At 39.8% G+C, this 13,620-nt stretch overlaps 1 protein-coding gene across 1 annotated transcript in view; it reads left to right on the forward strand.

Moving 5' to 3' along the window:
* Positions 1-13,620, forward strand: part of AFF2 (ALF transcription elongation factor 2) — a 971,857-nt gene that overhangs the window by 874,391 nt on the left and 83,846 nt on the right. Inside the window, exons 12-14 of the mRNA XM_078688633.1 lie at positions 3,565-3,686; positions 8,321-8,537; positions 13,207-13,343. Of these exons, the coding sequence (XP_078544759.1) occupies positions 3,565-3,686; positions 8,321-8,537; positions 13,207-13,343 (476 nt within the window). The remainder of the gene's footprint in view (positions 1-3,564; positions 3,687-8,320; positions 8,538-13,206; positions 13,344-13,620) is intronic.

Below are 13,620 nucleotides of genomic sequence, written 5' to 3' on the forward strand. Positions count from 1 at the left end.
GGAAGCACATGCAGGTGTAGGTGGGATAAGTAGAAGGGTACAGTGGTTTAAAGTGTCCAAGGCACATGAAATTATGGAAGGTAAGTCCAAGGGACCAAATCCAAGGACTCACAAAATCAACATGGACTTTGAGACAGAAGAGAGCAAAATAAGGGAGACAATGGACACAAGCAGTCTCTGTGGTAGATGGGAGGCAGAGATTGTACAGAGTAGGATCTGGATGGGTCAAATGGGGACTGAATAGTGGCGTAAGGGAGATATCGAGAGCATAGATGGGGTGACACTGTTGGAATGGCGGGGGGAACATGAGAAACAAAGGGTGGAACATGGAGGCATATGTAGACAATGTCACAAGCAGGGATGATTGAGTTGGCATGTGTGGATTTTACAAAAGGGTTCTGCATATATTTTGTTTATTATACATGGGAAAAGACACATCAGTTGCTCCACTACGATATGTGTGCCAGCTTTGTGGACTGTAAAGTGTGATATGAGCTACAAGGAAGAGGATGCTGTGCCAATATGGGACAGCTTCCACTAATACCATTGTTGTTGCTGTAACTATTTGTGTCTAGCAGGAATTCACTTCAGCCTCTCCATTTCCTATCGCTGCCACGACATTTCCATAGTCCCTTGTGAGGTCTATTACTATTTATTTACACTGGCCGCTTAGTCCTCATTGTCATTGGTTGGCTTATCCCAATATGTAATTAACATTCATGTTCAACAATGATAGTACACTTTAAAATTGCAAGGATATGTTGAGGTCCATCTTACTTTCTGCTATATGGCCAATTGTCTCATTAATAGAGAGGCAATTGTTTCTGTCTTTTAGCATTAAACTGCCAATATGCCAAAATGTAACAACCATTGGCAAAGGAAATATGTCTGGCTTCGACTGCCAAGAAAATGGCTTTTCCACTTTGCCAGTCCTTGTTTTCTTTGAGATTAGCTAAAGTGAAACAAAAACTCTCTCATCTCAAGCTAGACTCCCATATCAAGATAATAGCTAACACCACACAGCATCATCTTAAAACCATAAGAAATGTCAGAAGCTTTCTCTGCAGATTGGACGCTAAGAGTCTGTTGCATGATCCTATGTATGATTGAATACATCAACTCCTTGCTTACTAGCCTACACACGACCTGACTTACACCACTGAAAGATGTGCTACATCCTGCCATACAACTCATCCCTAGCAGGAGAAAATATAATCATATCTAACCCATTCTTATCCTAACTGAAATGTTTACCTCTTGAGTCTCGAAGTAGCTAAAAAACTGCCTGATACATATATAAGGCCTTACATCTTAACACTCCAAAATATTTGTCATCTAAACTCACTCTTATGAGAAGAATTAAAAAGTCGAAGGACTTCCTTGAGTTCAATCTACCTCAGTTCAAGAAGTCTTCCTCATTGTGGCATTTATGAATGCCCCGAAACCTGAAACTCTCTTCATACAAATCAAGGGACAGCCCTGTTGTAAACATTATTCAGAAGTGGCGTCAGATTACTGTGTTCTGTAGACCTCAGCACCTTTAATATTCAAACTGTGCTCTCTAGATCTTAGCAAGTTTAACTATAAAACTCCTATTACTATGAATGTTTTGGCTCTGTATACTTATGAACCCTAATGCCCAATGTATAACATATTTCTAATGTGAAGCACTATGACTCCCTACTTTAGTCTGAGATGTGCTGTACAAAATAAATGAAAATAATACTCAAATATGGCTTCCCATGCTTGTGCATGCATGCAGATGTGCATGCAGTAATCTTGGAATGGGTTTGTTGCACTTAACAAATAATAATTTAGACAATGGCCACTTATATATGTGTGCACACAGCAGTCATCAGGGAATGGTGCTTTTTTTACTTCAAAAAAACATTAAAATATGGCCACACAGCCAGGTGTCATCTTGTAATTATAATGGTAAACTCCAACAAAATAGTAGCCCGCCCATACATTCACACACGCATACCTATAGATAGCCAATTCTGAATATTTTTATAGAATTTTATTTTAAAATGTGCATGATATCTGATGTATTTTGGAAAATAAATATATGTGCATTTCGAGACATGCAAGTGGGTCAGTCACAATTTTCCGGTAGCTGCTACGCCCTAATAAAAGTAAATATGTAGCAAATATTTAAATAAATAAACAATTGTCCTACGATGCCCTTGCCATTTAAGTGCGCTATTTTTGTGTGGATGGCTACCTTGTGCCACCACTCGCATAGAAGGGAACCAGTGATTGTAGTGAGCTGACCCATTGCTTCAAGCTGTAGGCTGTGGTAAGTAGAAGTAAAATGTGAATGACACCACCACAGACTAATGGAAGAAGCCACTATGTGTTTGTATGACTATGCATGTATTCTCCAAGAATTAGCTAACACAAATATAACATGTGTAGTTATATAATTGTATGTTATGTTATCTACTTGCATCCCAAGGCCACATCAAATAATTGAGGGGATACAAGAAAGGTGATAATTAAGTACCTGGAGCTAGTAATGGAAGGCACAGCTTACAGGGAATGATTAAGAAGTCTGGTGAATTAAATGATCTCCAATAGTTTTTTAGCTAAATATTAACAGTCTCTAGTCGACTTTCTGTGCCTGAGCAAGAAGGGGAAGTATATTGGAGTCAGTTAAAGATTGGAATACCGCACACCACAATAAAGTCCGACATGGCATATGGATGTAAGAACATTTTAAAAAGAAGAGTCGGGGGAAAACGTGTTGATATCTGCATTTCTTCAAGTGCCTCATCTCACATGCACAATCGCAAAATATTTTCTGATCTTTCTTTTCTAGTATTAAGACCAAGTGAAGGTCTTACTGGAATCCATATTGTAATGTAGCCATTTAGTCGGAACAAATGACTCTACTGTACTGTAATAGTTTTAGGAATACTGCATAGAAATTTGTGTTGTGCGGAAATAGGGACTAATTCAAAAAAGCATTTATGAGTGTGTGAAGTAGTATTACAGAAGTACTGATTTACATACTCATACATTGCAACCACACTGAGTTCACATCTCTCGCTTAGATTTGGAAGTACTAACAGCATATGTAAATCCAAGTGTGTGACCTAGTACCTCTAACGAGGTACTTCCTATGTATTCTGCTTAGCTAAATAGATCTAGTGTGGTTGTTAGATTCTAGAAAAACATACTTCTGCCTTGAGACTGGTAGTTTCCAAAATCGACTTCGTGGTAACTAAACACATATTATTTACTTCTACATTTACATTAGCTGTCCAATCTGTAGCTGTTGGTGATGAGTTTTATTACATTATTTACAGTAGGAATACAGGCACTATCTTTAGTTTTTCGAAGTTGGAAACCATAGCCAACGCTTTCATATTTTTAACTGATAATTTTCGTGAAAAAATTCAAGCTAAAAGTAATGTATAAGTAAAACTAGAAATGTGTTTGATATTGTGAATTAACAATACTAGTCATTGGTATGGACAACACCTACTAAATGCATAGGAGATAGTGCATGATATACAAATACTAATTTTTGTCTGTTTTCTGTTTTATCTGTTAAAACAGTCTGACATCTCTGACACTCCTACTGATAACAAGAAGCTGTGTCTGGAAGACACCTCAACATTGCGCCTATTACCACCTTGCATTTCTCCAATACCTAATCACAGATTATCCAGCAATAAAGAGTAAGTTGTGTAAATGTCAATCAATTCAAGAGTCCAAGAAGTTGGAATGCCGTTCTATTTCGGTATAGTAGTATATCTTAATGCTTTTTAGTTGCCTGATTATTGTAAGCGACCATTGTGTATCCTTCTTCACACTTCATAAATTTAGCCTTATGCTTCCCTAAAACTATTCAAACAACTGCTCATTCAATGACGGCAGAAGGGGAATGATCACTATCATTCAACAACTTGTGAACCACAACTCTCCCCACCTGCAGGGAAACAGTGTTATAAAAAGGTGACAAGAAAACTACAATAAAATATAGAAGCAGAGGGTCAGTCAGCTGTTCAAAAATTGGAAACATCTGCAGACAATAATTGACAATGCTTATCAACAGTCTAACTCTTTAATACATGCTAACCACCAGCATTAGCAGTAAGCACCTCATTAACGGTCCTGTGCTAATTCCGATGGATCCAGTGACAGAAGGTACTGGTTCATCTGGATTAAGAGATCTGCAGTAACTCCTCTGAGGTAGTGCAGAGTTGCTGATTCCCCCAGTAATTCCCTATTTCTGATGGTACCCTCATAGTGCAACTCATGAACGGTAGTCATTATCCCCATTGCTATAATCGCTGATGCTCACAATATTGATCATTTCAGGGAGGAGATACATTCAGGATAAAATGTGTGGCGCTCATAATGAAATAATAACCATTCACTTCAGTATAGAAGCATCTATAGGATATTTAGCTCACACTGCTGTGCTACATACACCTGTTCACCGTCTTGATTGTGCTCAATCATTCAGTCTAGAATAGCATCTGCTACCATGGAACTTGTTGTGCAAACTTCAGCCATTTGTGTGGGTTTGCAAAAATAGAATATTTATTTCAACATTTATTATTTCATACAAAGCAAATGGGATGTCTTTAGAACCAGCATAGTGTAGCTTTCGAATGGTGCCAATATTGTCCAAAAGTAAATTGGACCAAATAACAGAATACTGCTTGCATTGCCATCTTGTGTCAAATGTAGTTCTGTTTGGTCTCTCCACGGAATATTATAGTTGTATTTGCCTAACATTCTACCTCTAAAATAAAACCAGAATTCTCTCAAAGACTTCTGGTGGAACATATAAATTGTTTTCTGTCTCAATTTGTATTTAGCAAATGAAAACTTTGGGCTGCTAAAATAAAAAAAGCAAACATGAAGGATAACAGATGGCACTGACTTGAATTCTCCTCTCAACAGATTGCGTTATGTTAAATACTTAGTCATACATGTAGGCATCAAGAACTACACATCATAGCAGGATAACAAGTAGTGGTGTGCAAAGTCATAAATATTGTTTGTCAGACATTTCCCCATAAGTTTGCAAATACCTTAATGACTAGGCATAGTTTATACATTTTCCTCCATGTGGGCTCTAACGTCAATACTTTCATACCTCCAGAATGCATAAACTGGAGCATAGGGACTCGGACTAATGCTGCAGATTCAAGGAAGTCACAGGTAACCTACAACACATGTTTCTTACATGTAAAATGTCTCACCCGCATTGGTCAAGAATACAGCCACTTATACAGAAAATCTCAGGGTCAGCAAAAATTTAAAAAAATTGATACTTGTATAGCACACTACTCACCCGCAAGGGTCTCAAGGCGCTTGTACGAATACCGCTGTGGAACCCATCCTGCCTTTCCCTGTGAGGTGTCCACTCCTGGGCACCCCCAAGGTGGAGGCCAGGCATCCTTAGCGTTGTAGGGGCCGTTGTGGAGATTAAGCAAGCTATTGTCCAGAGTTGAAGAGTGGGACTCTATGATTGGAATAGGCACCGAGACGAGAATTATCAGGTCCGTGGAATTTTTTAGCCCAAGACGCGCCGAGGCGGGGAATTGAACCCTGGTCCCGGGCTAGACCTCTGCATCAGGGTCTGCCGCTCTAACCATTGAGCCACACTTCTCCTCCAAAAGAAATTGACTTCTTAACAGCAGCACTGGGCATCCACGCAAATCCCCTTTCCTCTGAAATTACTGGGAATACTGCTCTACTAGTGGGTCTCTTCATCTCTTTGGGGACTAAGACTTTACCTGTTCCTACCTCTCTTCCCCTATTACCCACTCCATTTGCCTTGTTACTCTCCTGTTGACCAGGCTTCATAGCACACCATTGGAGCACATTTTACTGTTCTCTGATTGCAGACCTTGATGTATCTCCCACCATACTTGCTTAAGCCTGCTAATCAATGCTTTTTTTCCTTCCAGATATATTGTAACAGGATTGCATGGCATATGTTACTTATTTATTTTCCCTTTTTTATATGAAAATGGAAATTAATTGAAAAAACAGACTTCCATACCTCTTTAAATTATTTAAAAAAAACATTTTAATAAACCACCAGCATCCATCAAGACATACACAGAACTATTTTAAAGTAAACTTGAAGTTAATCAGCATATCCATTTTCATCACCATCTAGCACTCGAGCTGTACTATTGCTAGTTTTCATGGAAAAGCAATGCGGGGGCTTTGCAGTAGGAATACAATTGAACTTGTAAACTACAGGTATGCCAATATTGGCATCTGCATGAGACATTACTCATATAATAAAACCTTTCAGAACCCTGGGGACATACTAGGAAATACAATGGGTAATAAACAGTGAACAGTGAGCAAAGATTGAGTGCACAGGGAGTAAAAGTACTCGTACATTCACAAACATAGAAGAACAACCTCAATTTGGCTCTGATGCACTGAGAGTTGTCTTCAAAAACCTATGGGTCATTTGTGTTGTTTCTGGCTTAGTTATTCATGGCTTTTCTGGCAATCCCAAACCAGAATAGTAAGTATCCCCCTAAACAGAATGTACCATTCCATGTACATTGACCTAAAGCTCTGTTTTGGCTAGTCCTGTGAGTAAAAATTGTCTGATTGTGGAGCGCAGTCAGGACCTGCTCCGGAAACATGGTACTTTGCTCACCTATAAATGAAGCCATTTATAACATGAGTTTCAGAGGTTGGGGAGTCCTGTTGATATATTGGTGTGGGGGGTGTGGGGGGTGAGGGGGGTCCCAGTCTCTCAAATACTAAATGAAGCCCCAGATTTCTGTGCGTTTGAATATGTGTGTTTACATCTACACTGGTTTAGACTTCTGGTGTGCATTAAGCCTTTCGATTGTACTGAACGGCTGCTTTTTGCAGTCACACATACATTCTGCTTCAAGGACATACATTATTCCTGCATTTTGTACTTCATTCTGACTGCATCACTGATTAAAATGTCTCACTAAATTACAATTAGCCAATTCATGTTGCTAAATTAAACTATTAAGATGAAATAATTATTGCAATAAATTAGTTTTGAACTAGCGACCACTTCCATCAAATGCCACATTTTGAAGCTTTAACAGCCCAAAGCTAAGTAACAGCGTTGTTAACTACTGTACATGAAACAATTCCCTTCACAGAGTAAGATTAACTGGTTTCTGAAGTTGATGGACTAAAACCCAGTTCAGAATATTATATCCACAGTGCGGTATACATTTTCTAGATGGAAGCTGTACGCTGAATGAATAAATGAGCTTTGTTTTTAGATATTCAGTTGGAATAATCTGAAAAATGAATTAGTTGTCCAGACATAACAGAAATAATTTTAATGCAGCAAATTTTGAAAGAAGTTTCCAAATAAAACCATTTTATGAATACAGGTTATTGCTCAAGCATGTCATTTGTATTGTCAGTGGTGACCGGTTAATTTGACCGGGAATGGGGCGGGCGGGCCACTCACTCACCCCATGCATTCACAAATGTGCACACACACACACACACATACACACACACACACACACTCACAACACTCACAATAAATTCATACATTTATACATGCACGTATACAAGCACCAAACATTCAAAAAGATAAAACGTACCTGTCTTGCAGCTCTGGGAGAGGAAAGCCTCAGTGGTCCCAAGAGGGCTGGGACTGCTGCCTTCCCTCATTCATCACAGAGTGGGATGGGTTCAGTGAGAGTTGCTGACCCTGCCCCAATTCTCAGTCTGCCAAAGGTCAACGTAGGCAGCCAGAAGCATGCACATTTACCGGATGTCTAGCTCCTGGTTGCCTGACCTGAACAAGCTGAGTTTCTGTCAGGCTGATGTTTTCTCAGCCTGACAGATATCCTTCCCCTCTGAAAAAAGGTGAGAGGGCATGGCCCCTTCACCCATATGGATGGGCCGTGGCTGTGTATTGTGTTAGTAAACCTTTTGCTTTCTCATTTATGTAAGTGTGAGACTTGTGCATGCAATATATCTTTCTCAGATAAAAACAATATTAGTAGTAACAGAAATATACAGCCTTGTCTTCTATAACCCTCTTCAAATATAGATGAATACACAGATTATGCAGACATGTTAGCTCTCATTACGAGATGACTGGAAATGTAAACCGCAGCTGTAATTAAGGACTCCTCCTGGTTCTCCTAGCCAGTTAATTTATAATTTACCATTTCTATAAAGTTTCTTTATGTCACTTGTCTTGGTTGAAAAGTTCCTACATCATTTTCTATCAATGTTTGATAATATGCACAGCTGTATGACATGGTGAATGAGAAAACACACCTGCCTTTCCATATGTGGTGCTCTTTATTTCCCCTAGAAATTCCAGTAAAAGGATAACTAAAAAAAGAGAAGAGAAGCTGTTTCCCCCTCCATTGTCGCCACTCATGGATGATCCAGTCCGCAGAAGGCACTCAAGCGGTAACAGCTCCCTCATTCAGGAGGACAGCAGTACCACATCTTTGCAGTGCAGCAGTATATCCTCTTCAAAACATTGGAAAAATGAGAGCAACGCACCTAGCCCCAAAGGAATCAATGTGAGCGCCTATTCTGTTTTCCTCAATGTGCAACTTTTTAATAAAACAATGTGAATGTAATGTGAACCTTTTATTGTGAAAACGTAAGGTTTATCGACTGATGGGAAAAGAACACATTGGTCAAAGATTCTGCAGTTTGGATCAATATTTTATCATAGAGAATTGCTATGCATTTTCACACATTAAACTATACAGCTATGACAATACTCAGCACTGCATTACAGTACTGCATTTACACAAATCAACAGGTCTAAGGGGTTCAATGAAATGTATAAGTGGACCACCACCAGAAACGTTGTGGGCAACTCAAACAATTCCTGCTCTTGTTTAACACCACATAAGCCTGCTGTTGTTAAACGCTGTAAATAAGTAGAATGAGAAGACTAGAACACACCTAGCTAATGACAGGAAGTCAGTCAATGGAAGCAAATTTCACCATTTGACTGCTAAGTCTCTTCCCTCTATTGATGAGCCCTTTTTTGAAAGTTTGGGGCTGTTTCTGATTAAGCCGTAAACGCTTTCTTTTCCCACAAAAGGTATCTTGGACAATTGTGCATTCTTTCCCCCAAATGTTGGAGATTCTAAAGGCAGCCAGGGTTTGTGGATTACCTCAGAGGGAATGGAGAAAAAAGCTAAAATGTAAGATAAGATTGTTTTTTGAGGTGGAATGTGCTGTACATAAGGGTATATGTTTTTTAAAGAATGGTTCTACATATTATTTGCTTTTCTTTACTTTGCTAATACCATCCTTCGTCAAGCTTTGAGAAATAAGGAGAGTTGTAAAACATAATCATTTTTATCACAGTTTTTGCAATTTTCTAAGTGGTAGAGATTATAACATATTTTAAGTTTGTGGTGGAAACAGGTGTGCAATCTATAGGTAAACCCTAAAGAAATGAGTTTCTTAAGTGTAGAACACATTCTGAAATTGGCCTTGGTTCATATAGATTGATCAATCAAGGTTTGCCCAAAGGAACTAATGATGAAATCAAACAACAATGAAAACAAGAATGGAAAAACTGAAAGAAATGATAAAGTTTTCACCTGTATCTTTTTCCTCAATGACTCTTCTGGATGCAGATATATGTAGGGGCTGATTCACAAAGGTAAACTTAAACTTTTGGGTAAGTTTGTGATTGTTTGCTATTCACAATGGTAGTTTACCGTCTATCTTTATATGAGCAGGGACTCCACAGTCCTGTGTAAGACAATGTGCTGGGATCCGTGCAAGCCCCACTATGATGGATCCCCTGCATTCCTAGGTTTCAGTAATGTCAGGAGTTGGTGGGGTTCGCTAGTTGCGAGCTGACGATCAGCCTGAATACTGCTGCCATTCACCATGGCAAGTGAGGGGACAGTGAAATTAATTTGGGCATGGTTTGACATATGGGTTGGCAGAGAAGGCTAAACTCATTCTGGTTCCTACTGGAGGTAGAAATGCTATCTGGTGCTATGGGAAAGCCCCAGTGCAAATATGGCCCACCGACTCACCCCATTCCTTTTCCTCACTTTTTTTCTTGGGTAGTCTTGTGGAACTCCAGTCTTTATCTAAACCAAACATGACAACAAAATTCCAACATACAGACCTCAAGATATCACTTTTTAAACGTTTAAGCACTTCTGTCCATAGAACTCTATGAGTGCAGTGATTTTAGCACAAAGTGCCGTTGGTGCGTCAAAATCAACGATGAAAAACATCGCAAACGAGAGATGGTCGAAAAGCACAGCAATGTGTCAGTTCTTGAGACCTACGGGAATGGAGGTATCAGTACTGCTACACACTGGAGAAGTATTGCATTGACTTCTTACTGCGAGGAGAGTGATGCATCAAAATCTGAATATAGGTCCTTTCGACGGGGTGATGAGCTGGAAACCTGGTGCACAGATGCGATGTGTGGAAAATCCAGATGTGCTGGTGTCGATGCTCCCAGCCATGAACAGGCACTACTTGAACCTTCCACCACAGTGCAGCAATGCAACGTTTTTCAGCCCCACAGCCGGGCCTGTGCCAGAGTCCGAACGGTTTCACAGATGTCTGAGACACAGTGCTTGGGACTCGGGCTGCCCTGAACTTGGAACCCCACAACCAGGCATGGTGTCGATTCTCCAAGTCATGAACAGGCGCTGTGCCAATTCTTATGCCACAGTGCGGAGATGTGTTGTTTTTTTAACTGCATGGCAAGCTTGCACCGAAAAAAATAGACACAGAGGGTTGCTGCATTGATTTTAATTTTTCTTTCTGCAGAAAAGAACTGGACTTGGCACCACTTGGCAGGTCAGAACTCACAGCAGAGGAGTCTTGGGGCTGGAGGTGAAATCTTTGATGGCCCTGAGACTTCTCAACAGGAGGCAAGCACACACAAGCCCTTGCAGAATCTTCTAAAGCTGGATACTAAGCAAACTCTAGTCCTTTTCCACTCCAAAATAGAAGCCACAACTGCAGGCCAACCCAACAAATCATTTCAGCAAAGGGGCAGTACTGCTCCTGACACCTCCCCAGATCTTCCCCATGACAGAGTATTCTCTTGATCCAGAAGAGTTCCAAAAATGTGTGTTGATAGGTCAAATAATTCTTTACTTTTGAAGTAGACATACCTCAAAGGAAAATCTTTGTAGTGAACAAATCCTGCCTTCCCCTGTCCTGGCTCCAGGCACACTACAGAGGGATGGAGGCAGCATTGTGAGAAGACGGGCACAGACCTATTCAGGTGTCAGTGACAACTTCTCCCGCCACTCTAGCTCCGGATGCCCATCAGTCTGGTGTTGGGAAATCAGGATAGGCAGGACACACCTCAGCTCCCTTTGTGTGACTGTCTAGAGTGAATTCACAACCAGCCCAACTGTCAGTCTAAATCAGATGTGTATTCCACAGGCATGCAGAGGCACAGTATGGTAAAGCAAGAAAATGCCCACTTTCAAAATTGGCATTTTCAAACACTCAATTTAAAAACCACCTTCACAGAAAGATGTGTTTTCAAATTCTGAGTTCAGGGAACCCAAACTCCAAACCCCTATCTCGTCCCAATTGAAAGTTACATTTGTACGATGTTAAAAGGCAGCTCCAATTATAACCTATTTGAGAGATAGTCCTTACAATAGTGAAAAACTAATTTAGCAGTATTTCACTATTAGGACATGTAAAACATACCATTTCCTAACTTTCACAGAAACTGCACCATGCACATGGGGCTACCGTTGGCCTACCTTTGGGATGTTTTACATGTAGTAAATGGGAACGTTTGGCCCTGGCAAGTGGGTACACTTGTTAGGTCGACATGGCAGTTTGAAACTGCATTTGCAGACACTACAAAGGCAGGACTGAGACAGGTTTGCGGGGCTACTCATGTGGGTGAAACAATCAGTGTTGCAGGCCCACTAATAGCATTTGATTTACAGGCCTTGGGCACACACAGTTCACCTTACTAGGGACTTACCAGTAAATCAAATATACCAATTATAGATAACCAATCATAATCACATTTTACACAGAGCGGAGAGCATATACACTTTAGCATTAATTAGCAGTGGTAATGTGTCCAAAGTTCTAGTCAATAAAAATTGTTCAGACAAAACAGGAGGAAGAGGGGCAACATGTTTGGGGATAACCCAGCAAAAAGGGCCTGGTCCAACAGGTCCAGAGAGGGATATCACAGCATTCATCATTACCCCTTATTAAGATATGCTCACAACTGGTGTTATAGAATCGTTAGTAAGATCTCTTGATTTTTCCCTTTTATATTGATGCAGGACCTTATAAATTCTATTATTTTGTGAGCCATATGGGCCAGCACAACGAGTTAGCAACTAGTCATGAAACCTAGTTTGTCAAAGCTGATTAGATTAAAACGTTTGTGAGCGAAGTCTAGTATAAAATGTCCTAGTGGCCCCCAGATTATCCTATTTAGGTTCACTGTATAGATGATTGTTCTTACATTTCAATTTTAATAACAAAATGTTTCATCTTGCATGTTCCTTGTGTGCCTTATAGACATGAACATGAGTTGGGCTGCAACTCAGACACCAACATATGTCATTTTAAGTGAGAATTGTGTTCAGTCTAGAGATGATTAGTATTAGTGTGGTAATTTCATGTCCATTGACTTCTGCACTACAGATATCACTTCCTCTCCTGACATTATCATCCACCTGGGTACCTTGCTTCCTTTCTCAGTAACAATATCCTCACACACATTCTGAATGGTGATCTATGCTTTGTAACCGCAACCAGTAACCAAAGGTCAGACATACTTTTTAGAGTTTGGTCATTGAGTAACAACCAAATGCGAATGTAGCTCAACCAAAAACATGTGTGCTTGGTTATCATTTTTCCATCCACTCTACAGTTTACGTTTAATTTCCATCAAGATCCACGTTTTCTAAAACTGGTGGACTTTTCTTAGTTTAAGCCCTAATATTGATAGAGGGATGACCCACACGTCTGCTAAACTTGCACAGGAAAGACACTGCTTTGGTACCGTGATATTAGCATTCCCATCAGTTACATTTACAAAACAATTTCAACATTTCTTTGCTGTATTGACGCATAGTAGTAATTACATATGTTCAAGCAGATACATTGTGATAAATACTTTTCCACGTAGTGCACATGCATATATATCGTTTTACCTCACTCATTTTTTAAAGTATGTCAAAATTATATTTTTTATAGGATGAAGATTCGCGAAGTAGGCCATCGAACAGTTTTCTTGACAACAAGAATCCAGAAATGGAAACTTGGCAAGGAAGGACCAAGCTGGCAAATGGAAATTCAGAGTCGACAAGGCCAAAAATATCATTTGACGAAATGTATGTATCTAGTGCAGTACATGGTCTCTAAAACATTTCCAATAAAACTAAATCCAGTCTCGTGCGCGTAATATTTCCTTTTCGAATCATATTCTAACAAGTTTCATCACATATCTATTTCAGAAATAAAAACTTTTGTCCCAATTGTTTCTTTTTTTTAATAGATAGGTTTATGAGTCTAGAGCGTGGTAAGGCAGCACCGTCACCAGCGAATGTTCTTTGTCAGAAAATCCACAATTAAAATGTCCTGGGGCAGTAGAATACTCCCCAGAGCAGA

This window comes from Lissotriton helveticus, chromosome 4_1 (assembly GCF_964261635.1).
Source record: "Lissotriton helveticus chromosome 4_1, aLisHel1.1, whole genome shotgun sequence".
NCBI classification, from domain to species: domain Eukaryota; kingdom Metazoa; phylum Chordata; class Amphibia; order Caudata; family Salamandridae; genus Lissotriton; species Lissotriton helveticus.